This window comes from Chaetodon auriga, chromosome 13, assembly GCF_051107435.1.
Source record: "Chaetodon auriga isolate fChaAug3 chromosome 13, fChaAug3.hap1, whole genome shotgun sequence".
Lineage (NCBI taxonomy): Eukaryota > Metazoa > Chordata > Actinopteri > Chaetodontiformes > Chaetodontidae > Chaetodon > Chaetodon auriga.
Genome location: NC_135086.1, coordinates 8178315 through 8204391, shown reverse-complemented (window position 1 = coordinate 8204391; position 26077 = coordinate 8178315). Strand labels below are relative to the sequence as shown.

The following is a 26077-nucleotide window of genomic DNA, read 5'->3' as shown; positions in this document are numbered from 1 at the left end:
AGAAGAAAATAAGCAGCTGCTCAATCAATGCATGTCTCAACACAGGTGAGCGAACTCCCCGGACAGGAGTCTGCAGCTTTCACACATTTACAACAAAAGAAACCTAGTTTTAATGTCAATGAGGTACATATGCTGGACAGAGAAGACAGGTGGTTTGGAAGAGTGAAGCAGTCCTCACTCAACAGAGGAGGGGGCTCTGAGACACCACCTGTCCCCAGCTTACAATGCTGTTAAAAAATCTATAAGATAAAACTTCATTGATCCCACACCGGGGAAATTCAGTCATTACAGCCAGCAAGTATTACAAAAAGCAAACACAGTGGCATAAAAGGGTCAAGACAAAACAGTGTGCAGGATACAGAGAGTACCTCGGCTACAAATATACCCCGGCACTTCATGGATGAACCAGCTTGCTCCACCCCACAGGGTGGAGGAGAGCTGCTGAGAATACCAACACCGCAAGCACTCGTCAGTGACTTTTCAGTAGTCATGTGACTTTTACATCTCAGCTCATGTCCTGATCATGTGACTTCTTTCTGTCTTTTTCCTTCTTTTTTTATTCCAAACAAACTCCAACTCACTTCTTTTACATTTGAAGTTTTATTTTGGAAAGAACAGTCATTAGAACTTAAGAAAAAAAGAGAAAACCTAAAAGTTGGTGAGCAACAGCATAGATACAGTACAAAAACTGTATGTACTCAAACCCTCTGTGATTTGGTGTAATTTGCTGTGTAAAGAACCCAGAACCACCGCAGGCCAATCAGGGTTCAGATGAAGCCAAAGTAAATTACTTTTGGTCATACAATAATATGAATAGAGATGATGAAGCATGCAAAAAATGGTAAGTGCCAGAATCACCAAGGCACCCAGTGTCACTGTGTGTTTATGAACTCCAAATGGCTGCTCTGAAAAGCAATACTCCTGCAAAATTTCAATTAAACAAAATGAAAATTTTAGGCTTATAAAATCAATCACTACAAGAAAAAGCTAGGAGCACATAAATATCAAATATGTATTTTTGCAATTAAGCACAGTGAGTAGTTCTTAATGGCTTTCAACTATAAGGTCCTCTTTTGCAAATCACACTCCTTCCTGCCTAATAAACACAACCATTTGTTTAAAGGGGCCATACTTAAGAAGTAGGGACAGCATATCATCAGAAAGTTGGTTGCACATGACTACAGTCCCTTCCATAGATCTTGTTTTGATGGTGCTTTAGCAAACATCTTATTATGCAATTAGCTGCCGTCATAAGCTATCACTAAACAGCCAACATTAACAGTTGTTTGCTTGCCATTGATGTCAGTGTTATTTCTCCTTTTGTTTCTGTTTCTTTCACCTCTTTTCTTTGGCGCTGAGTGTGGTTTCTTGCTGGGAGCAGGTGGTGGTGTTGGTGGTGGTGATAATGGTCGCTTGCCAAGAGCTTCAGCCACTGTAACATTTACTGTTGCTTTCATTGCCTAACTAGGACAATAACGTTACCTTCAACATGACTGACAAGAGGTTAGAATACACCCTCCAGTAGTGTTAATTCTTCATCCACTCATATTGGACTGAGGGCAGACAGCTACAAGGACTCACTGTCGCCTCTTGAGATACAAAGTGGTACTATGAGTCAGGACTGACTTTGGTTCAGCTGGTTAGCACGCTAACTTTAGTAGCTATATCTGCAACACAGCACAAAGTCTTTGACACAACATCAAACTGTTATTTCTTCACTATCTGTGGATGATAGTAGTTATTTATATAGCTACTTTAATAATTTGCCTCATCCATATTTGCTATAGTGCCAACTTGATGAGTCCCAGGTGGCTTCTTTTAGTAGCTGAGGTGTTGACAGTTGCTGTGGGATGCCCCTTCAAATCACCAGAGGTGTATTTGGACAGTGAATGTGTTAGCTGAATATAGAATATCAATGAGGACGGCTCTTTGAACCAATGGATGTGAGGGAGAAAGATCAATACGTCAGCTATAATGTTTACCTTGACGTGACCTGCACAGCTTTAGCTAATGTAAACAGTTGTGGCTGTACGTCTTGAAATATAGAGAGTTACTTGATCTGGTAATGTGAGGAATAATTTGCTCTTATTTAGTGTCTAATGGAGGAATGCAACTGACAAATCAAGAAACCACAATTTAGGGAACAAAGCAGAAAGATCTACATGACGCACGTTATGAATGTGTTTAAGCAAGCATCTCATTTTTACAAAGGAGATCAAACACCATGTAAATTATTTTGGGTAAGAAGACCAAATGCACAATGGATATTTAGTGAATTCCTCTTTGGGCTCTCATTTAAATGGAAATTTGCCACTCAATGGTGTGTGGAGGTGCATCAGAATGGAATATTAGATTGAAAAAATCTCTGTGTTGTGGACAGGCAAAAAATACCCACTCATTCTGTGTGAGAGACTAATGTCTGAGTCCATTACAGGTGGCTGAACTTTCTGTGATCTACAAATGATACCAGCCATGCTCAGCAGTGAATTGGTTATACCGTGTCTTGCCTTAATATCCCCCTGTTCAGGTCCTGTTTACTCCCTAAGCTGGCCGCTGCTTTCTATTTAATATTCTCCTGAGCCAGGCATGAGATGAGAAGAGCAATTTTCTTTCTGTTCTTTCTATTTTCTCCTTTATTTTTTTATTCTACAATAAGCTTTGCTAAACCTACCCATGCTTCCCACCACAGTGTACTATGTCTGATGCCGTAGCCTTCGCCAATAGATACACCACTGTCTTCCCAATCAGAACTAAATTATATCCATACTTTTCATCTGATGACAGCAATGCTTCATCATCTTCTTCACGGTCTTCACAACAGCAAGCATATTTCTGCTTGCATACCAATTCCAAACATATTACTTGACAGCAGTCTGTGTCTAAGCTTGATTTAAACCCGGTATATCTTCACTTGTGTTCCTTTTCTTTGTTCAGTGTCCAGGCCAGTGAATGCCAGGCTGTGCGCAAGTGAAGAGCCCTCAGCCGTCCAACACTGCTCCATCCCTTGCCAGCACCGCTGTCTGCTCTCCCAGTGGTCACCCTGGGGTGCCTGTCTACACGACAACTGCAAAGAGCCACAGGGGAAGAAAGGTACAATGGAGTAAATTGGATATGAGAGTGAACAAGCTTTGGCTTTTAAAAGATTTGCAGAACCACATGTAAATTTATCAACAGTGGAGAGTGCAGAGAGACCCGGAGGTTTTGGATGACGATGATTGCCGAGGTTGTCTGATTGCAGAGTTCAAGAGGAACAGAAAGTACATCAGGACTGTAAATGGAATAGTTTGAGAGCTATACATGTCTCCCGAAATGTCATCAAAAGAGCACAGTGTCTTCAAATAGTTAAAAAAAAATGAAACCTTTTTCCATCAGTGATGGTTTGTTAAAGTAACATTAGCGGAAAACATTTGTAGCTTGTACAAAGAGGTGTTGACACACAGTTCACATTTCAATGTGTGAAATGAGTCATGGTAACTCAACCATCTTCTCTTGTCCCTCACAGACTAGTCTTCTGCCTAAAACACCACCCAGAGGACTGAAATTAGCAAAGCAACTGATGTTTATGTAAAGATGTAACGACCAACTGCTGCCAGCTCCGGTTCTCACCAGCTAGTTCATGTGCAAATTGGACATGAGTGTGATAGCTGCTGTGACGAGCTGCAACCATCCTCCAAAAAATAGATCACAGTATTCTTATAAAAGCCAAAAAAAAGTCCCAAGACATATCATCCTTCCAACTGTCATGAAAAGCAGGATGCTGTTCTCTCAGCATCATGTCTGACAGATGGACCGACAGAGGGATGGACACATCCAACCTATCCAAAAGATACTTCAGATAGCTAGCTAACAAGCGGGTATGATTTAAAATTGAAACTGATAATTGCACAGATGGACCAGTGGTGAAATGATAAGCACTCAGTCAAAAAACAATTAACTGCTGAGTTTTTATTGCAGATAGGCATGTCGTACATTTACGATCAGCTGTTCACAGCAATCACTGCTTAAATGCTGAGTACATTAAATCTGGTCAACAAGAGGCTTCATATTAACCTTGTTTGCACCTTGTATGTTTTCAGTTCAGCATTGCACCACGTTTTGAATGTCTAAACAATAGACTGCCACGCTTTGGCAACACTGAAACTGAAACAGAGCGAGCTATTGAGGCTGATGGAGGCTAAGAGAGAGAATGACAGTGCAAGAGAGCGATGTTGTCAGAGCAGGAGGGAGACGCAGTGCATGTTTGAATCGTAAATTGTTTGTTGATCAGCGGCTGGCTGAGGGGAAGCGTGCTCTGGAGGAGGACTACATGTATAAACCACAGCAGACGAAAGACAGAAAGAGAGCACACCTGTAGTTCAGCTCTCAGTCCCCGGGAGGGTGAAAGGAGTATCAGCAGACAAGATGCTTCCTGTCTGTGTGTGTATGCTGCTGTGCAGTGTGTGCGCGCGTGTGAATGCAAGTTGATGTGCTGGAGTATTCAGCGTGCTTGTGCTGCCTGAATGTTCTTGTCTTTTTTTCACAGGTGAACGCGTGTCATATCTCACTGCTTTAGAGAGGTTATGCATTGTGTGTGTAGTGCAGTGTGTGTGTTTCAGCCAGTATGTGGCTCCGGCGGAGCTGTTAGTGTGTTAGTGCCGCGCTAAAAGGGCAGCATGACCTCGCCCCTGCCGTGAGTAAATGTGCATGAAAGCCCCCCGGGGAGCGACTGAAGTGTGGATTGTTCAGGTCAGTGCCCACACTCTCCAGCGCCGGATCTCTCTGGGATGGGCGAGCTCCTCTCACAGACAGTGTCATTAATATATTTCAAGGGGTGGAAAACACAGCACATGCTGTTTTGCACAAGGCTGTCTCTTGAGGCATACTGTCTTTTGATGGCATTCATAAAGATCCACAGCCCACAGCAGATAGAGCATGAAACAATAGAAAATCACTTGCAGTGCTGTTGCATGCGAAGGAATGAACAGTTATTGAGAAGGCGTTGTTATGATCCATTCGCCTGTGGTCCTTGAACTGCAGAGGATTTCTTGCTCCTGTTGAATGTGCACTTAGCCTTTATGTTTCACAACATTAGAATAAACTGTGATCCGTCTCTAGCCGAAAGGCCCGCGGGATCTCAGTGTACAGGTAGAAGAACCAACCAGCCAAGATGCTTATGCTGCCCCAGCTTTGCTCTCTGGAAAATTACAAATTTAAATTGCCTTGCGGTAGCTTTATGTGTGCTTTTCACATTTTTTTCATTTTATCTTGGCCTATCACATTTTGCGGCTATGTGGGGAAATGAATTGAGCATGGGAGGTTACTTGATAGAATTTTAGTAATACCTTTACTAGAAGTCACAATGCTGAAGGAAGACGTATTTCTGAATAACAGTGTACTGAAAATCACTGGATGGCCCTTGTTTCCCTGAAATAAACCTGCTATGACCAAGAAACCTTTCAATTATTAATATCCATGGGGGCATGCCAACGCCAAATTGTTTTTTGTGGTTTGGATGTGAGTAGCAGTAAGAGCTCTGGGCGATACTGCAATCGATCTGTATAGTCTCTTTGCTTTCGGAGAGCACACTCGGGCAGCACCGCGGATCAGACTCCTGAACTGGTGCCTCACACCGGTGGATGGTCGGGGGATGTAATTTGCAGAGTGGGTATCCTGGGGTTACACAGGTCCACCTGTGGAGGAAAAGAATGTGGGACCTTTCTACCAAGTGTCAGAGCTGTGGTAGAATGAGTATGATTCCAGAAGAAAAGCTGCTGCTGCTCAAGTGTCACGGACATTTACTGGAAGAGGCACTGGAGCCTAGAAAAAGCATTTTGATCTTACCATTTCTCATCGACAAAAACATTTTTCTCTGTCATCAGAGATTTGGAAGAGTAGTAGTCGATAGAGACTGTAGATTAGTAGATGAGGTGTCCACTCAGTAAGAACCTTTTCATAAAGAAATAAATATTTAATGAAAAATCCAGCTTTGAGAGAATCAATGTTATACAGAGGGGCATATGAATCAAAAAATGGGCCAGTTAGGTAATCCATTAGGTGAATGGCTTAATATGAACGACTGCTTCAAAATGTCAATAATGTTATTCGACATTTTGCTAATCGCATATTGAAATCATATTTAGAGCTGTTAACTGTTCATGTCATGTCATATCCCCTTTCAGATCTCACCGCCATTATCATTTTCTATTAAAAACAGGACGTATCGTCCAACAATATGTCGACAGACATAGATGATCCAATGTAAAAGCTGCTGAGCAACTTCATTACAAACACTTAATACGTATTAAGATAAACAAGCTGAAACTACACTGCTGAAAGATGGTCCAAGATGCCTCTGCATGCAGAATTCTTCTTCAGGTGTTAACAGTCAATTTCTGTTTCTCTACGCTTATTAGTTCTTACTCTTACTTATTCTGGGCACTTACTTTCAACAAGCAGTAATTAAGGGTTTTGACGGAAAACTCTGGATTGAGTTAATGTCTTAGTACTTGCAGAATATGGTCATGCAGATTAAGGATTTAATAAGAGCTTTACAAAGACTGATGAAAAGCCAATATGCTGCTAATATTCATGCCAATAAACAGGCAGATATTGGTGCATGTCAGTATCTATGAATAAGTGTTTAGGCACAAAATATTGGAAGAGGGAATAGAAAATTTATACAAATTGCAAATTATATGATGCATTTAAGTTCACTTTACAGACCTCCTGTCTGTTCAGGACCACAGCACAAGGCCAAAGACCAGCCATGCAACAGAAAATCTTCACTCATTTTCACCTGCTGCCTCCCAAGTTTCCTACTTGAATGTGTGTTTCTCCTGACTATGAATGGCTCACAGCTGGTACACCATAGTGTGATAAGAGTGAATCAGCCGATTAAATACTTAAAAAGGCCTGCTTTTTATCTGTTTACAGCAATCTAGTCAAGGAATTAAAAACAACCAAAAAGTCTCCCACGCTGATTTTTTTTATAACTCCAGGAGGCCTTTTTATTTCACTGATGTTTTTGTTGAGCCAACAACATTGAACAGCCTTTCAACTAATATTTCCTCACACATCGTTGCCTTCCTTTTCTCATCAACTGTCTTCTCTTCGATATATTCCGGCATCATGGGCTTTCAATCAATCTTTTGTATTCCAGACATGCACAAAGTGTGTCTTGCACAGCACAGCATCAGGTCTCACAGGTTAGAGGGACACAACTGATGATCTGCAGCTCATTAACATCTTAAATCTTATCCTGCTAAATTGGACAAAAAAAAAAAAGCAGTGATCTAAAGTTTTGCACTCTTGACAATAATTTGTAGTAGGCTCAGCAATTACACTATATGGCCAAAAGTCAGTGGACACCTTACCATCACATCTACATGAGGTTGTTGGACATCCCATTCTAAAACCAGATGGACCCCCCCTTTGTGGCTATAACAGCTGCCACTCTTCTGGGAACCCTTTATACAATATTTTGGAGTGGATCTGTGGGAATCTGTGCTCATTTAGCCAAAGGAGCATTGTGAAGTGAGGCAGTGATGCTGGACGAGAAGGCCTGGCTCACAATTGCTCCCAAAAGTATTCAGAGGGTTTGAGGTCAGCACAGTTGAAGTCCTCCGAACCAAATTAATCTAACCAGGTCTTTATGGATCCCACTTTGTGCACAGGGGGACAGTCATGTTGAAACTGCAAGGGGCCCAAAAGTTGTTTTGACAGACTTGGAAGCGCACAATTAGCTAAAATGTCTTGGTATCCTACAGTATTAAGAAGACTCCTCACTGGAAGTAAGGGGCCGAGCCCAGTCCCTGAGGAGCCTACCACGGTCTTTACCACTGCGTTTTCTGGTAGACTGTGTTCTCCTGGCAACCCAGATTCATTCATCAGACTGCTAGATAGTGAAACATGATTCATCACTACAAAGATCACGTTTCCACTGCTCCAGAGCACAGTTGTTTTACACAACTCCAGCCAACGCTTGACATTGTTCATCATGATATGAGGCTTTTGAGCAGCTGCTTGGCCATGGAAACCCATTTCATGAAGCTCCAGACGCACAGGTCGTGTGCTGATGTTGCCTCCACAGGCAGTTTGGACCTCTGTAGTTGATGATACAACAGATGACAGGCGAATTTTACTTGCTGTGCGCTTCAGCACTTGAGTGGTCTATCACTTTGTGGCTGAGCTGTTGTTGCTCCTAGGTGCTCCCACTTCACATTAATACCACGGTCGACCAGGGTAGTTCAAGTAGTGCAGAAAATTCATGAACTGACTTGTGGCAAAGGTGGCATCCTATGACTGTGCCACATTTAAAGCCACTGAGCTCTTTATAACCCTTTCTAAATGTTTGTCGATGGAGATCTCATGGCTCTGTGCTGGACGTATGCATCTGTTAGCTATGGCTGTGGCTGAAACACCTGAGCTTAACGAGGGGTGTCCACTAATGTTTGGACACATCGTCTCTTCTAGTGTATCTTCTAATGTGACATAGGAGACCACGGAGCTGTGATATCCACAGTTTTGGTCTGCTTGGAGCCGTTCATCACATGTCATTCCCATTTCTCCCTAAACCTTTCTCCCCACGTTGCTTGAGGCTTTACAATAAAGCCTGGAAAAATAGCTGAGAGAGGAAGATAGACAATTATACCACCCTGTCACAGGGGAGACTAGATTTTGTTTCCTTATTACTTCAAACTGCAGATCTTTACTGCTTATTCCTCTGACTCTAATCTTTGCGATCACTGCTTTTCCTCTTTCAGCACAAAACCAGCACACTGCTATTCAGCCGAAACAGTCTCACAGCAGCTGCTTATCAACAAATAGTCACTAAATTGAATCTATAGGATTCATGTCCATGGACAGGAATTTTCCTCTTTTTTTGTGACACTCAGCACAATTTTCAATCGGAAGTATCTTTCATTACTGCACCACATCCACCATCATTGTCGTTCCTCTCAAGTTAATTTAAGATTAAGTTGAGATTAAACAGTATGTCCACATACCTGAACTACTGAATATGTCGATTGACAGTGTCTTCCAAAGAGACATATGACCATCGTACAGCTCCAGTGACAGGCATACCAGACCTTTTTTGTACCCAACCTTCACTGTCACGTGATTAACATTGTGTAACGTTTGCAGTTTGCTCAGGTTTCAGAGCCAAAATTACTTGGTTAGGTTCAGGAAAAAATCCTAGTTTGTCTTAATATAAGAACATACATACAGGATGCAACCTAAGAGATTTTGAGAATTAAAATCAAAAGTCAACGATGACTTGCGGTTTCACGTGGGACACGAACAGCGGCCTCCAGGGTGACCCATCTTTGTTTGACCCATCCACCCGCCTCCAAATGTGGACTTTCATGCTTTTTATACTACGTTACTTGATTTCCTCCTTTGCTCCCATCATAATAATTACTGCCACTGGAGGTTGTTGCTATAAAAATAAACGTAAATACAGGTTGTAATAACCTCATGTCATAGACGACCTATATGGCCATTTTTCTGGTGAGGACGGGCTGGATTTACTGCTCAGCCTTGAGTCTTGATTTTAGTGATATTAGATCTAAATGACATCATAAAATAGATTAGATGTATATGGTATGTCCTATTCTTAGCTACTGCTGGAGGCTACTCTATATGTATTTCACATCCATGCTGCAGTGGACATTTGCTGCCCAGTCTGACCTGGAGAAGATTTACTGATTGTGACTAAAAAATGTGGCAAATGATAATAAAATCAGTACAAAACGATGGGTTGTAACAACTGGACCGTCTAATAATCTGATAATGAATCTCACAACACTGAGGTAAAAATATTGTGGCAAGCGAGTACCAAGCAACAGTGGGATTAGGGTATTTTTACTTCATTTCAACATTTGTACTATTTTAGAGAACTTATTATTGTTCTGATCATGTTAAGAAAGATTTCAGCTTTTTCAAAATGTTGATTTTTAACACACACACATTACGTTTCTGTACATCACATAAGGAAATGTTACTCTGATTGAACACCTTGAAAAAACACAGTGTTGTTCATAATTTAGACTATTACTATGTACCAGCTATTAACTTTCAAGGGCTGATAAATATAACAATTAAAATGTGAATTTGTGCTGAAATGAGTGGTCATGAGGGACATTTCTTTTCTACCACTACAGTGATGTTCAGTAGCTGCCACCGTGGAGCTTCGGCTGGCAGCTCCCATTTTAGTAACAGTAACAGCAGCAGCGGTGGAAAGACAGTGAGACTCGGTAATTGGAGAGACAGGTGTCATTGTGAAATTCTTGCCAACGACTAGCTTGACCCCAGTCACTCAGACTTTCCCACTTTTTTGAAAGCACATTCTCCTTTGCCGCGCTATTTGGCTCATTATCTTCCTCACCTACCCTTGTCTCTTGTCTCACCTGGGGAATGGGATCCAAGTAAAGATGTATTTATTTTGTGTATTCTCCTTTCATTTATCTTTTGGAGGTTATTTAATGTTTTTTTTTAATCTTTTAGGTGTTTGTTTTGGATATTAAAATTGGAGAAACAAAAACGAAATGTGAAAGAATTTGAGTTGTGCCATTTTCAAAGAGTGTTATATGCTCAGTAGTTTGACACTACGGATCATACAGCTGACAAGATTTATGAGATTCGCAGGAAATATGGCGATGGCAGCAGCCTGGTGGATAAGGAACCAGGCGACGGTCATCAGCCTTAATCCCTGCACTGGCCGGTAAAAGAGACGGGGATGAGAAGGGCACAAGATGACAAGTGGCAGCCTGTTAGTCAAATCCACCAGTGAAAATTTTCTTCTTTTTGTATATCAAAACTTTAGCAGCAGTTTTATATAGATTAGACTTCATAAAGCCAAGGCCCCATCCCATGAAAATTACCTTAATTTATCATCTCATATCTAATGCTTTCCATGTGGAGAGAGTGGAACCAGACTGTGGGTCTCTCTCAGTACCAAGCTATTTAATAGATCACACTGCGGACAGCCCCTGCTGCTGAAATTGAGTCTAATAAATAGATTTACCACTTGTCCCTCCATTACAAGATATCTCATTCAGAGCGTAGCTTAACAAATGAATAAAAAAACCCACTTAATTCACCTTAGAGTATACCTTTAGAGCATCATGTAAGGAGAATTACAGCAAAATTACATTCTTTTTTTGTTGTAAAGAAACCATGATGGCCTGGCACTGGCTAACAAGGTTAAAGTCAAGACAGACTGCCCTTTCTTCTTTCAAACTCCTGTTTTCATTATTCGCCTTTAATTGTCATCAGTGAGACAGGATGGCAATAGTTGGGAGGTGCTGCTACTGACAAAGGCATAGTTGATGAAAGGCCTGAAGAATTGATCACAGCAAAAAAGCCCACAATTTAATACTGTTTTGGCTTTGTGTGAGACAACATTGTTGCCTTATTTGCCACTTCTCTAACAGCACTCCCTCCCCTCCTCTTCTCTGTCAGGTTTCAGACATAGGAGGAGGGATGTACTGTGGGAGTCAAGCAGTCCTCTGGACACCTGCCCTCATCTGGTGGAGTCCGTCCCGTGTGAGGATCCCGCCTGCTACCTGTGGCAGGTCCAACAAGAAGAAAGATGCGTTCCCAATAAAAGCCCCTGTGGTCCTGGAACTGCAGTCCAGAATGTGACCTGTGTCAGTGCTGAAGGTAATGTCCTCATTTTACATCATAAAGGAGCAGTTTGCATCGTCGAAAGCTTATATGTAAGATTTTTGACACTTGGGAAATACATGTATTTGCTTTCTTGCCAAGAGTTAGATGAGGACATTGATAGCACCCTGTTAGTTACTTTTGGGGTCAGGCAAGCCCTGTTATTATACTTGGCTAAGTTAAGCTCAGCTAGCTAAAAAGCTGTAGCTTTATCAGTAAGGCCAAGAAAGCGAATAAGGATATTTTCCAAAATGTCCTTTAACAATTTATGAATGTCGTAAAACAACGCATCCTCATACCTAAACGACTAAATAGGGTGACTGTGACTGACTCCCAAATGATGTATATGACTGTTAGAGAATGTGTAACACACCTTCGTCGTCCTCGAAACCGCTTGGTTAGAGTTAGGAAAAGATCATGGTTTGGGTTGAAAACAATACTGTTACAAGTATGTTACTTAAGTTACTTAAGTCATGTTTGTTTGACCCATCTATCCTCCCCACTTTCCTCCAAATGCAGATTTCCTGCTCTCCATGCCATGTCACCTGACTTCCACTTTTACTCCTATCTTAATTGCTACAGCCACAAGGGACTGCGACCTGACAATAAATGTAAACACGGGGGGTCGTAATAACCTACCTGCACAGACAACCTATAGAGCTGTTTTTCTGGTGAGAAAAGATCAATAATATTCATAAAATGACCACTGGATTTTTTGTCTCAGCCATAGTCCACATGTTCAGCAATGAAAGTATTATACTACAGAAAAAATAAGTTATTGATCTGTATTTCCCTCTGTTAGGATTTGAATTAAGCCATGTTTATTTGCCTTTGCTCAATATTATTATGGCCGCTATAACTTTAGAACGGAGCTACCCATAGACTGCAACACATTCATAAGCATAAATAGACTACATCTACAATTAGCAGTAAAATTCACCAAGGCCATAGTAGAACTATCAGTGCTGTGGTCCAGACATGTAATGTTATCTGTAACATTGTGACGCAAGAGCTATCAGGTATAATGTGATCCATTGTGCTCAGCCATATAATCACGTTGGGTGATAGGAACATCAGTGTTAACGAAGCATGCGTTATTCATGAGGGTCCATCACCATGTTTATGGGCACAGAAAACGCTGGCCTGATTAAAAGTCAGAATCAGAGCTTCCTACCAGGCATTAATTGCTCATCTCCATAGATTATAAACCTAATTGCGCCCCTTTTTCCCTGTGTTTTATTATTCTGTCACAATGGATCATGTGTATGTTTATCAGGAAGGCAGTGGAGGGTCCAAATGTATTAGCCATTGAGAGAGTCTAATGAGTTCTGACAGGACAACTAAGAATGTGAGCTTTGGCAGGTTTGAGGAAAAGGGCTTATGAAATTATCTGTGGTGGATTTATTGTTAGTGAATGTTGACAAGTTGTTCACTGTTCATTCCTTAATTGGCTTATCAGACGTACCATTCAAGCACCTTGTTTTGGCACACAGTGTCAGGGCCAAGTTGTTAAGTGATGCAAAATCCTGCAAAGAGCTCTTTTTTCACACAACATCTCTGTAGCCTGGTGTAGCAGTGATATAGGTAAGGACTACAAGCACCACTAAGCTTGACAATATGAGTCACAAACTCGCAGCAAATACTGTTCACATGAAAAGCAGTTAATGGCTGAAGAACTGCTTCCATTTTTAGATACGTGCAATTATTGAGAGAGATTTTGAGTGGAATGGAGCTGAACTGAAGTGGAAAAGTATTAAACTGCCATTACTGTACATATTGTCTTTCTGCATCCATGAAGTCTGCTAACAAACTTGCTTGTCACGTCTACATAAAGCAAAGGAAAAATTATTTAAAAACGTTCAAATGGTGTGTCATATGACTTGATAGATATATGTTTCTAGAGGCATGAAGCATTCATATTTATCGCTTAGATTTTTGTTTTGAGTAGATCGGATGAGATACAACTTCGGTGAGAGAAGATGTTTGGCAGGCTGGCAGAGCTCGTGTCGAGGATTTGTCACTGTCAGTTCGTTTTATTCAAATAAAATGCACCATCCACACGCTCGTTACACCAAATGAAACCACACCAAGTACTGTTCTGAAACAGAGTGCTGCTGTGTTTTTTTTAATGAATTGAATGGTGGACAGATGGGAAAGTAGAAAATTAGATGGACAGAATAAGTTCTGCTGCCATGATTATTTTTTTTTTTCTGCAAACGTCTCAGTGACCCCCTTTGATTGTGGTCAGGTTTTTCTCCAGATGAAATATGCTTTTAGCTACTTTTCTGTTATGCCTGACATATAAATTTAGTGGACCTTGGAGAAAACAGCCACTAATTGCCAGCCTGTCTGCACATTCAGACTCATCACATTCAAGCTCTGCTCCTCAGATGGACACTTTGTCCTTGTCTTTGTCTGTGTTTATTATTAGATTTGGACCTGTCTGTTAAGTTTGGTGTTAGTTCATTTGTGGAAAGGTTTTGAGAGAAGAAATAAGAAAGAAATCAATCAATAGTTTAGGAATTCTTCATGAATTCTGCCCAAAGAAATCATATTTATGGAAAGTTTTAAAACTTTTCCCACATATTTCTCTTTGCATCTCCACCTTTTTTTTTTTTTTTTTTTTTTTAAAAATCCCAATTATAAAAAATGCTGCAATTTCAGTTTTCAAAGTAATGGATCATTTTGTGATGGTCATCTTGTGTACTGCCTTTGTTGCACAAAATTTTGCAAAACACTTCAACAAAGTGATTAGAGGACATGAAGGATGAGAGATTTTGGTGCATTATGGACTCAAAAGCTCTGACTCAAAAGTCAGATCGTTTCAGTTAAACAAAAGGTTGAGTGCTGGACTTACCAATTCAGTCATTTCAGGACTTAGGTTAAAGACTGAAATCAACACACCGTTTTTTCCATGTATGTGTTATATTTTAAAACAAGTAGTGACAGTTATGTTCGAGCGTTCATCTCAGATATTTTTTACTGCAGCTTCAATCAAAGCAAGTGAAATCAAACCCTGGAGGGGGGTTGTTAATGACATTATCTGCAACATCTTTGCGTTCCTGTGAAGAGTTTCCAATAATATTGTATAGTATTGTACAGTTTTATGGAAGGAGCCATGGGAGCCTGGAGCTGCTGTGTCAGGAATGTTTAGACTGACTGTGCAGAGTGTAATACCTGCATACATAGCAAGTGTTGGCTTGGTTTCAATCATCTTCACTTAATCCAAAAGTGCAGAAAATATTTGACAGAGTGAGACAAGCGGAGAGGAGGGAGAGAGAAAGGAGAGATAGGAGTGACATATCTGCAAAGATGAAACGATTGTTTACAGTAGTCTGATATTTTGTCATAAAAAGTAAGCATCTGTGATATTGATTTGTGATTGGAGCTCCCTGAGTTCATCAAAGACGTTTGAAACGGGGTTCACAGCTGTTCATGGATAAGAAGTGAAGGGTTTCTTGGAAAAGAAAAAACAAGACCATCTGCAATCCAGCTCATCTTGACTTGCCCTGTCTCGTTATTTGAGGATAGATATTTTTAATTGGAAGGAATCCACTAATTAAGTCAGTGCCTATTGCCGTGGTCTAGGTTCAGACTGTCCCAGTTTACTTGCACTGACCCTCAACCAAACCATAGGTCATTCATACACAGCACTGGATCTTAACCTCTGGATTAAAGAGTGGCTGAATCTTTATTTAATTTCAAATTACACTTAAAAACTCAACTTTTATAACCTTGCTTTCTCATATTATACAATAAGGTCTGGTTCACATCAGCTACTGTATGTTAAGTTGTTGTGAATTCTGACAATGTTGGTGGTGAAAGATTTGTTTTCTGTGTTGAATTCCTTAAATAGACACCTCTCTGCTGATTATCCCTTACACTGTATGCAGGTGTCAGCTCTTACTAATTGCTGGCGGCGGTTTTGTGTGGAAAGGTCAGCTATGGCCAAGCTTTCCTGGATGGCAAGCTTGTTCTTTATCCATTAGGAGCCCACTGTTCAATTTCTGAACATAAGTGCTGACATTTTTTTAATGGTTCAGACCGTAGTCAGTGTATTGAGACACTTGCAGCATGGATTATAAATGTTCCCAGTGTGTAGCTGCGTTGGATGAAGATATTACAAAGACTATAATTGTTGTTGATGTTAGCATAACATTTACACTCTGGACTGAGGCAGGTTTGAACTGGCAGGTTGCAGGTACCATTTAAGATTGTGAACTTCAGTGAAGTGACAGGCGCCCAAGAGATGTGGAACTTTTTCTCCAATTTACTCCCTTATTGAGTAAGTATGTGGTTTCAATTCCTCAGCAAAAAACTTTGCTGCATTTCAAACCTGAAAATTCAGGCTGAGGAAAGTCTGTACCTGTAGAGAGTAAGAGACAGCACTTTCCCAGCGAAGTTTATCTCATGGGGATTTGAATTATTATATATCGCTGCACAAGCCATCAGAAAACATTCTTGATCACTTAAATGATCGTTTTTATTGCTTAGCAAATACACAAGGTAATTCCTAAAACCACTTAGGTATGGATGAAACGGAGTAGATTGGCCCAGTGTTCAAGGACATTTTGGGGCTCAGCCAAGAGGATCACCCAGAGGGATCTACCCCTGGGGAGAAACTGTGTTATTTTTCTGATGAAAAAGCATCGGTCTGGTGCATCGCACAGTCTGGACACACTTTCAGTTTACTTAAATTATCCATCTCCTCACCTGCCTCCTGCCATCTGCTAGTCCACTCAGGTTGTGTAGATAAACAATATAGTCCTCAAAGAACAGGGAAAGCGTTAGTGACTACAGTTTGATATGTATACAGCTACCAGTCACTGTAGTTTTTACAAATTATTACACATCAGTCCATTCATTGACACTTTGCTGTCAGTGTATGTATTTATTCTGCAAGTGACTTGTTTTAAATTAAATGCAATGTGGATTATTGTATTTTTACACTTTCAGTGAAGTCCAAATATAATAAATGTGACAGTGTTATAGTCTCTGGTATAGATGAACTCTTTTCCTGTTAATACATGATGTGTGAGAGTGCTGATTGGCTCATAACACTGCCGTGATTTTCAAGGTGTGATCTAGCACTTTACAAGTGTAGTAACTCGCAGGATGCTTCTTTTTGTCTTTTGACAACATTTTTTGCTTTACACAACACAAACTATTTCTGCTTGTTTGACTAACTCTCAGCTGGCAACAACCTCAGTGTCACAGTGCCACATAACGGACTAGTGGACCAGCATTCAATGCAGTCAAATTTACATGTACAGCTTTTTTTCTTTTTTTTTTTTTTTTTTTACATTTTTCAGATGCCTACTGACATTGTTAATATGTCCTCTCCTTGCTCAGCTGGAAGTGTTTAACATTACTGGGCAACTCAGTTTCCTTTTCTGACTGTTTCTGCACTGGACTTGTATTTGCCACAGTTCCTTGGTCTGTCCATGATATTCCTGCAGCTTCTGTATCTGCTAGTTCCAATGAGCACCACATCCTCAACATCCAGCCATTGCCAGCCTCTGTGTACCATTTTTCACACTAACGAGAGTATTGGATCCTTGTCTGTCCATACTTTCACTTGATCAGCCATCACTGATGAGAGCTATCCAGCATGAGAACCCTCTTCTCTCTGGCCTCTCCAAGTCAGGTTTCTCTGATAAGGTTAGGCAGCTCAGGGCATCTGCATTGTGGTAGTACTTTTGTTCTTTGTACTCCATTGTGTATTTGTAGGCTGCCAAGGCCACCATTGGATCCTGGTCAATGCCATTTGTGGTATTGCTCTGAACTCACTGAAAAGTGGAGACAAGGGTTTAAGATCTGTCACTATGGTGAACTTCTGTCCATAAATGTACTTGTGGAAGTGTGTTATTCCAAACATCACTGCCAGCCCTTCCTTATCAAGTTGTGAGTACTTCTTCCCTGTGGTATGAGTACCTGTGATGTAAATCCTATGGGTTTTGCAGTTCTATCTGCCATGTGATGTGACAGCTCTCCTCCTATTCTGTATGGTGAGGTCTCACATGATAACACAGTGTCTTTCCTTCGGTCATAATGTACCAGCACCATGGCCACATATTTTTTCACTTCCTTGTCTAAAGGGATTTGGTGATGTGTTTGACTCAGATCTAATTTTGTAAATTTCTGTCCATCTTAAAAGCTGGCTAAGGGGTTCTCAGTTCTCGGGATTGGATAAGTCTTGTATTGATACCTGATTTACAGCCAGTTTGTAGTCTCTACACAGCCTTGCTGAGTCATCTTGTTTCAACACCAGAACCACAGGTGCTCCCCACTTGGCATATTTTACCCATTTGAATATCTCCTGGATCAGGAGATGGTTGGCCTCAACCCTTCCTCTCATTGCACATGGGACAGCCCTGGCTTTAAAAATGTTGGGGTTGCTTCCTTGTTCACATATATTTTAGCTGGGGTCCCTTTGAATATCCCCGGCTCCTCTTTAAAAACCTCCTCACCTTCCCCAAGATCCTCCTCTAAGGTCTCTTCCCAGTGTGTGTATTTCATTCACTTTCTACGTTATCAACAAGACCTCATCTGTGTCTGTGTTCTCATGTCAAACTCCTCATGGCTGACATAGTTTGCTTCCTGAGTTTCACATGCTTACTTGTCTGTTGTGCTAGCTGTGCCTTTGGACTTGCATGCTTTCTATGTATTGCCAGTCTTACTACACTTTTGAGATGTTTCTTTAACAAACCTCCAGTCCTCAGCCCTGTGCTGCTCTTTTGCACAACTGTAACAAGCCTTATGCTGGTGCTACTGACTGGGGTCCTGCTTTGCCGACATTTTGTTCACTGCCTGAGGTGCCCTCGTGCAAGAGTGCTTACTCCAGCGACTGTATGTTTTTCATATCCTTGATGGCCATCTCAATAGTCTTGGCCAGCTCGTGTTCCTTGTCAAAGGTCAGTTCCAGCTCTGAAAACAACTGCCACCGTATACGATCATCTCCGCTCGCACAGACCAATTCTGATAACCTTTCTCCAGAGTTGAAGTCGTGATAAATTTCCTCAGGGTTTGGGGTTAAAACTGACCTTCAACAGCTTAACAAGCTCATCAAACGTCTTGTCTCCCAGCCTCACGGGGCTGATGAAGTTCCTGATAAGATTGTAAGTTTGACTGCCCACTGAATTGAGCAAATAGCTTTCTCCTGATTTGCATTTGTGATCCCATTAACTTAAAAAATATTTGCTATATCTTGTCCATATATGACTTTGACCATCAGAAGAACCTTCCCACCATGACCGCCCCCAGTTTCCAATAGATGCTTGTTGCAGACAGTCTGTTTTATGCTAATGTCGCTACTTAGCGGGCTACCTCACTCCTTTGTGTGTATTCCCATTAAATATTCGCTGTAACTTCATCCTGGTCACCATTTATGTTGTCCCTCATGGGAAGTTTCCAGCCTGGTTAAATTTTCTACATTACACAGCACAAACTGTTTCTTCTTCGCCTTTGCCTAACTCACAACTAGCAACAACCTCAGTGTCACAGTGCCACCTCATGGACTGATGGGTTAGCGTTTACTTGATATTGCGCTTTACTCTATGAGATATTGTCAGTTTTCCCCACACAGTGGTTCATTATTCAGCATGTTTTTTAATAATGAACCTGTCAATGCTTAGTGAAGAAGGACCTGTAATTGTGTAAAATATAGCTGTATTTGCTGTGCAAAGTTCTGAGAATCAGATCTGCATCTATTTTTATTTGTCTCTTAGCTTGACTGGGTTATGACTGACATAAGGAAGGTCTTATGTTGACAGCAGAGAGAGTTAGGCTGTTCTATCCAATTAAGAAAAGCCCTCCTGTCTCATCATGTGACAATCATGCAGAGACGAAAGCTTCCAAACTCCCAACTTTCAACTTTGTAGAATAAAACTATCATCCTCTTATCCACGGAAGCCATGTGAATAAGAAGTTGCAGTACATATAGTTTTTAGATGGAAAAAAGTGCACCTAGAGTTAAATGAGTTTAAAATAATAGGGTCTCTCCTACTCGGTAGGTAACAGGCACTTCTTGTATTCCACAATAGCTTAACTGGGCTGTAAACTACAGCAAAAAAAAAAAACAAAAAAAACTATGTTACCTTAACCCACTGGCTTTTTGCTCCAGGCTTAGTAAAGTTGTTTTGACAGCTCCAAATCACCACACAGCGACCACTGACTCCAGAGTAGTCAGCTCCATTTCCCAAACTACCAACCACAGGGCAGACTGACTCAAACACACTAGATGCACCTGTGACTGCCAGCTGACATGACAGATTTAACCCCTTATATATACATACTGGCAAACCTTCCCAAACCTACAGACACATTTCAGAACCAAACAACAGTAAGTCAGTAGAGTGGGTACGATCAGCCTGAGCTACAGTATCTCTGATAGACTGGTCAACAATTCTTTGGCGAGGATGAGCTCAGGAAAGCAGCCCTAAACTTGGCTCTCTGACAGTCTCTAATAATGCAATTCTGAAGTTATATGACTGGCAGGCGGACACAGCAAAAACATTAATTAGTGACCCCAGCTAGTTTGTCAGAGCCCACTTTGATATTCACAGTGATTTTGTCCAATTTGCCTTGTTACTTTTGCCCACCAGCTTTGTCTTAAAAGCTGCCCGCACAGAGAGGATGTCATTATTAACTTTTAAGCAAAGGCGAGGACTTCTAGTTTTTTTTTCTACGTCTACCTGAATAATAACAATGAATAAGATTAATTGGTGGGTGGGCGAGCAGAATAGAAATCATGTTGAAATTGTATGCAGGAGGCAGTGGTATTATATCTGAGTAAGAGCCCCAACTACAGATCCCTGTATTAATAATGCAAAAGGACCCCTAGGGCAGCCATCTATTTGCAGAGCCCAACATGGAGTCTCACACATACACTGTCTCTCTCTCACGCACACACACACACATAAAGTGTGTGGCTCTGGATTCATGTTATCATACCATTTTTCTTTAGGCAGTATTTTCAGGCAGGCAAAGCTTTGTGAGTCTTTTGTTAGGTTTGTTTGCTAACATATTCATTAGTCCTTTGTGATTTTCAAGCATTACAATTGTTGAATAATTACTGATCGTCTACTGTTTGTAAGGGGATAGCAAATACTTCTACTGTTAGTAATAATACATCTAAACAGTTCTTAAAGTATGCCAAGAGCACAAGGAAACCTGTTGTATTTTTTATGACGGTGCATACTTCCATATTCATCTGTATGTTTGTTCAATGTTAAAGCTAAGGCTTTAATTTTACATTTGTGAAAATAGCCTCACATATTTTTAGCTTTAGTAAGGATGATGAGGATTAATTGAACATAGCATCTGTGTTTTGACAGCCAGCCATTACACCAGTTTGTGCTCTACACTGTGTCATAAAAAGTGTTGGAAGTAGCCAATAGATGGTCACTTTTCAGACAGTCAGATGGTGTTGCCGGCTATCTGCACAATGAATGATGGTCAGCTTCTTGACTACATCATATCTCTAAGAGAAAACTGAGCTTGTTAGATTCTGGCTGGCTTCTGAGCTACTTCTGACAGCAAAGCCTTATGACAATATGTTACAGCACTGACCATGTGCTCCCAAGTGGATGAGTTCAATTTATAATAACTAACCTGAGACTAATCTAGCTACAGTATGAATTAAAATCAATTAACTCTTAGATGCAAATCTGATTTGCACATCATATTTTGACAGTGTGAAATGTTTCCTGAATTATTGCACAGATGATGTACGGTGATGTGCGGTAGGAGGTGAGAGGCATACATTTGCATAGCACTATGCAATATGCAATAGTCCAATATACTGAAATATTGTGTTTTAAAGTCAAGTTTTTGTTTTGCATAATTTGTTAATGTTTTATTAAATGTTGACTTGTTTCTTAAAGGTTATGTTACACTCTTTGACTGTTTCATGTTTTGTTAACATGTTATCTAAATTCCTGCTTTCTAGTCATGGATTTCATGAAATCTTTTTTTTTTATTATTATTTTTCTGTTTTGGCCGATAGTGTTGTGCTTTGCACCTCAGGGCCACAGCACAGTATTTTAGAAAGGCATTAAATTGAATGTTTGAATGTGTAATGCTGTGAACAAAAGGAAATGCTGCCTTTACAAACTCCACTTTTTCAGTGTCAAGTGTCATTGCTGAAAGAGTGCTAGAAATATTGTTTTGTCACATTTTTGTAAAGGTAAGGCTTTCTATGTGGCATGTCCGCTACCTGAGAACAATACGTTTGAGCTCTCTGTGCTTGAAAACTGGTCATCCAGATTCCTGTAAAAGTAATACAAGTAATACATGTTTCCTTAACTTTAGATAGAACTCTCTACTTTGCAGTTTCCTTTTAAAGTTATTAAACTTGCTCTATCGTGTCCATTTTCGCATTCCAAGTGCAAAATAGGTCTCTTATCTCCATAACATCTGTGCAGAAACTTTATAGATGTTGAATTTAAAGCACTCAGTGTCTGTCCCTCTGAATGTGGATCACAGAATCGATGGTGCATACCTTGCTTCCTTTTATGCTCACTTTGTATAAAGCACAAACGGCTGAAATAATTACCTGGGTGGGAGCCGTGGTGAACCAAGACAATACATTTCCCACAGCTTAAAATTGCCCTGCCAGTTCAAAACAATTATGTAAAGTATGAGCGCTCACAATTCCAATTCAAGTGCCGCAGCCTCCAGATCTTTGCTCAGTTGGTGTATATATAATTATAAATAATTTTCGTGGTTGCGCAAAGGTAATTTTCTTTCTTTCTTTCTGTCTTTCTTTCTTTCTTTCTTTTTTCTCCGGAATTTTAAATGTCATTTTACTGTACCTTGTAAACCTAACTTCATCATCACCCACATAATTCGTTCATGTCTCCCACACTACAGACACGCTGTGCTAATACTGACAGTGAAAATGAATCACTTGCACCACATGCTTGAGAGTTTCAGCTGGGGAGTTCTCCAACTAATGTCCAGCTGTATGTTTACTAATGAAAGGGCTAATGCATACAATACAGCAGCCTATATCATCACCCTTTGCAGTTAAAGTGCAACTTTATGGGCGAAAGGTTTTCAACCTCCCAATGGGAATCTTTCACATCTATCTGATGAGGCGATAGCTACATTTGCTCTCTCCTCTGCCCTCCTGTGCGTCAAGGGGATTCGCCTTGAGTGGAATAAAAGACAAATTGATGACAATTTTGCCCTGGGGTTGTTATTGTTAAACCATATTCCATGATGTAGTGTCAGAGTTCAACCAAGTTAATGATACTGCTGTGTGTGAGCGTATATCCTAAAACAATGCCTCGGCAGCCGCTGGCATTGTTTTGACATCAGGATGGCATCCCTGTTTCTGAAATTGATCTCCCTCTGTCTCTCTCTCTTTTGGACAGAGAGACCTGAAAGAAAACTGTGTCTCACTCTAACTCCGCGCCAGCTCCATCCGAAAAATATAGAGGATCATATTTTACCAAGGGTATTATTCAGTCATTAACATTCATGTGAGAATACTTTTCTGTAATTTTAGCATTTAATCACACAATAAGAGAGTCATTATCATGGAAGTACAGTGAAGAGGAAAGGCTCTGTCTTTCCTGTAGCTGTTCCACTCCTGAAAGAAGAGTTAACAGGGAGCTGTGATAAATATTTCATAACATGACTGGAAGATGAAGGCTGAAGGATAGTTTTTAAAACCAGCTCAGAATACCAATGCGACGGCCTCATAATTTTCTTTAGATAAAATGAAATTCTATTTGTGTTTGACAGAATATCTTGAAGACTTAAGCAGGATGCTTGCTTAAGTTTGCTGTGAATCTTTTATTGAGGAGGAAATTCTTTTCCCCCAAAGCATCAAAAATGTTTTACATGTGGCAAACTTTGCCAATATAGACAAACATAATGTTTAGAGATTTTAATTTTTTTTTTAAAATCATTTAGAAAATATCATCATGCTACAAATTATAATAACCAGTTTGTAAACTTGCTCCTATTAATATCCACATAGGCCTCGTACGTGTTCATATTCAGATTGTATCCAGATTTAGTGTGATTATATTTACATTGGCATGAACACGCACCAACAGTGAGATGCCATCCTGATCTATGTCCATGTCACAACTGGACACCTCCTCAGGACCACGCATCCCTCTCTGCCTTTGACAGAAAAAGCAGGCTTCACAGAAAACGGCAAACAACCGAAACACGAGACAGCTGAGACGAGCACAGAGCGTCAAAGCAGCTGACCATATATTTCTAGTCGTGCTCTATGAGAACTACAATTATACTTTCTTTCGATGTGACCAGAATGAAAACCTGCTGGTCGCTGCAGGTGGTTTATGGATTTGGATCACAGTCATCTGTCTTCATTCACATGTGCATTTTAAGTGGGCACACGCTGCCCTGTAAGTTTTAATCTGATCAACCCAGATGCATAGCGATGTTATAATGTTATACTTTCTCTGTGCTTCTCATATAAACTTGTGATTTCATGCATCCCTTACTGGGATTTGGATTTAAATGCAGCCCATTTGTGTACCATTTGTACGAGGCTGCATCACTATCCGATTGCCGTCAGATCAGGTCAAGATCAGGTCATCTTACGCTGACGTCTCCATTTTCCTATCTCAACCTGCCTTTCTCAGGGGAAGATGTGCCCGCTTCTCACTGCGATGACGATCCTCCCCCCACGCAAGTGGCCTGCGAGGTGGCCTGTTCTGCAGACTGTGTGGTTGGCTCCTGGTCTTCCTGGTCACCCTGCTCACACAGCTGTGCCACCAAGAACGCGGAGGGCCGACAGAGCCGCACTCGCACAGTGTTGGCCCTCCCGGGGAAAGGTGACTCGTTTGGCTTTTCACCCTGCGATAATCAGTTTCTCTCTTTGCTGTGTTGTTTCTGTGATAACAGCTTTCAGTCAAACAAACTCACAACTTGGATATTTTATTTTCCTTACATTGTGTGTTAAGAAGGCATGGCTTTTTGTAGGTAGCTTTGCTTTAGATTCTAAACTTTAGTTGTGATTTACAACTTTTAATTTTAAAAAGGGGTACTAATTAAATACTAAGTGCCACCATTACTAAGACTGCAAAAAGGTTAGGAGGACAGGGATAAATTACACCTCAAGAGTAGTTTTTGAAGTTCTCTGGTACATGTGAAATATTTAGTTTAGTAATATTGCTACTGGATGACAAAATAGAGTGTGGGAAAAACCACATCACAATACTGATTTCAGAAAAACACTCATTTAAATTGTAATTTATTTGCAGAAACTGCTGTGCTAAGAAAATAAATCGCACTATGAAGTTCTTCAAAATGGAGAAGTCAAACACTGCAGGATACGCATGTTATGTTGTCCCAGGGAATCAAATCTAAGAAACTCATAGACTAACTCACCAAATAAAAAAAAATAAAGATTGATTGAGCCAAACTCCTTATCAGAATGCTTTCACCAACACTGTGGGTTTACTTGGGCTCTTATTTCTGTGGATTTCTTATGGAGTCTTGTTTACTGTCGACATTTTTCATCTCAAAAACATTTGAGGTTTGAGTTGACCATCCATTATCGAGGGCTCTTTCTCGAGCCAGTATTTTTCTGCGAGTGTGTTTTTAAGTCAGACAGCAGAGCCTTGGCAGCCAGCTACTACCCATTAATCCCTGTAACCAAACACATATCTGCAATAACAGCTGATGAAAGAATCTCACAGCTTAAGTCAGGTTCCAAACTGTGTTGTTTATTACCATGTTGCTGGCTATCTGCTTGCTGGCAGAGGTGCTGTGTGTGTGTGTGTGTGTTTGTGTGCTGTATTTTCTTCATATGCCTACTTGTTTGTAAGACTGTGTGACAGCACAGAAGAATTGGAGAATGCAAAACAGGCTGGAAGGTGCAGGTGTAGGTGACAACTCATTTTAGCCCTTCTGTGACTCACAGTTCACTTTAGTGCACTTTCCACTCTCCAAATGACACCTATGATCCCACTTTATGTGATCTGTCCCTTGGTTTACCTCCATTTAGATTGTACAGACCCTGCACTGACTGATGTAGTCCCAGTATACATTATGTATATTGTTAAATCTCAGCACACCCTTTAATGTGTATGTGTGGTTCACATATTTGCATTTATGTGTATGTAGTACAGACATTCACCTGTGCAGGTGTGAAATGACACAGTAGGATTAACAGACAAAACACAAACAGGAAAAGCAGCTTCACACAATCAGGCTGTTATTGCATAGAACTGAAAGTTGACACAGTATAAAAACTTTTATGCTAAATGTTATAATTTCTTATTTTCATGGTGATGATATGCTCAGTTATCACACGTCACACTTTTAGCTGAGTTTTTGCTTCACAGTTGTTACATTAAACTCACAGTGCCAATTGCCTCAAATAGAGAGGAGAAATGTCACATACTGGTACAATAATAATGTTGAACTGTGATATTATTTTTGC

At 40.5% G+C, this 26077-nt stretch overlaps 1 protein-coding gene across 5 annotated transcripts in view; it reads left to right on the top strand.

The window, feature by feature from the left end:
- Positions 1–26077, top strand: part of thsd7ba (thrombospondin, type I, domain containing 7Ba) — a 171690-nt gene that overhangs the window by 80336 nt on the left and 65277 nt on the right. For all 5 annotated transcript variants that reach the window (XM_076747322.1, XM_076747320.1, XM_076747321.1 and 2 more), the window contains exons 7-9: positions 2935–3090; positions 11443–11643; positions 24273–24464. In XM_076747322.1, coding sequence (XP_076603437.1) covers positions 2935–3090; positions 11443–11643; positions 24273–24464 — 549 coding nt within the window. The remainder of the gene's footprint in view (positions 1–2934; positions 3091–11442; positions 11644–24272; positions 24465–26077) is intronic.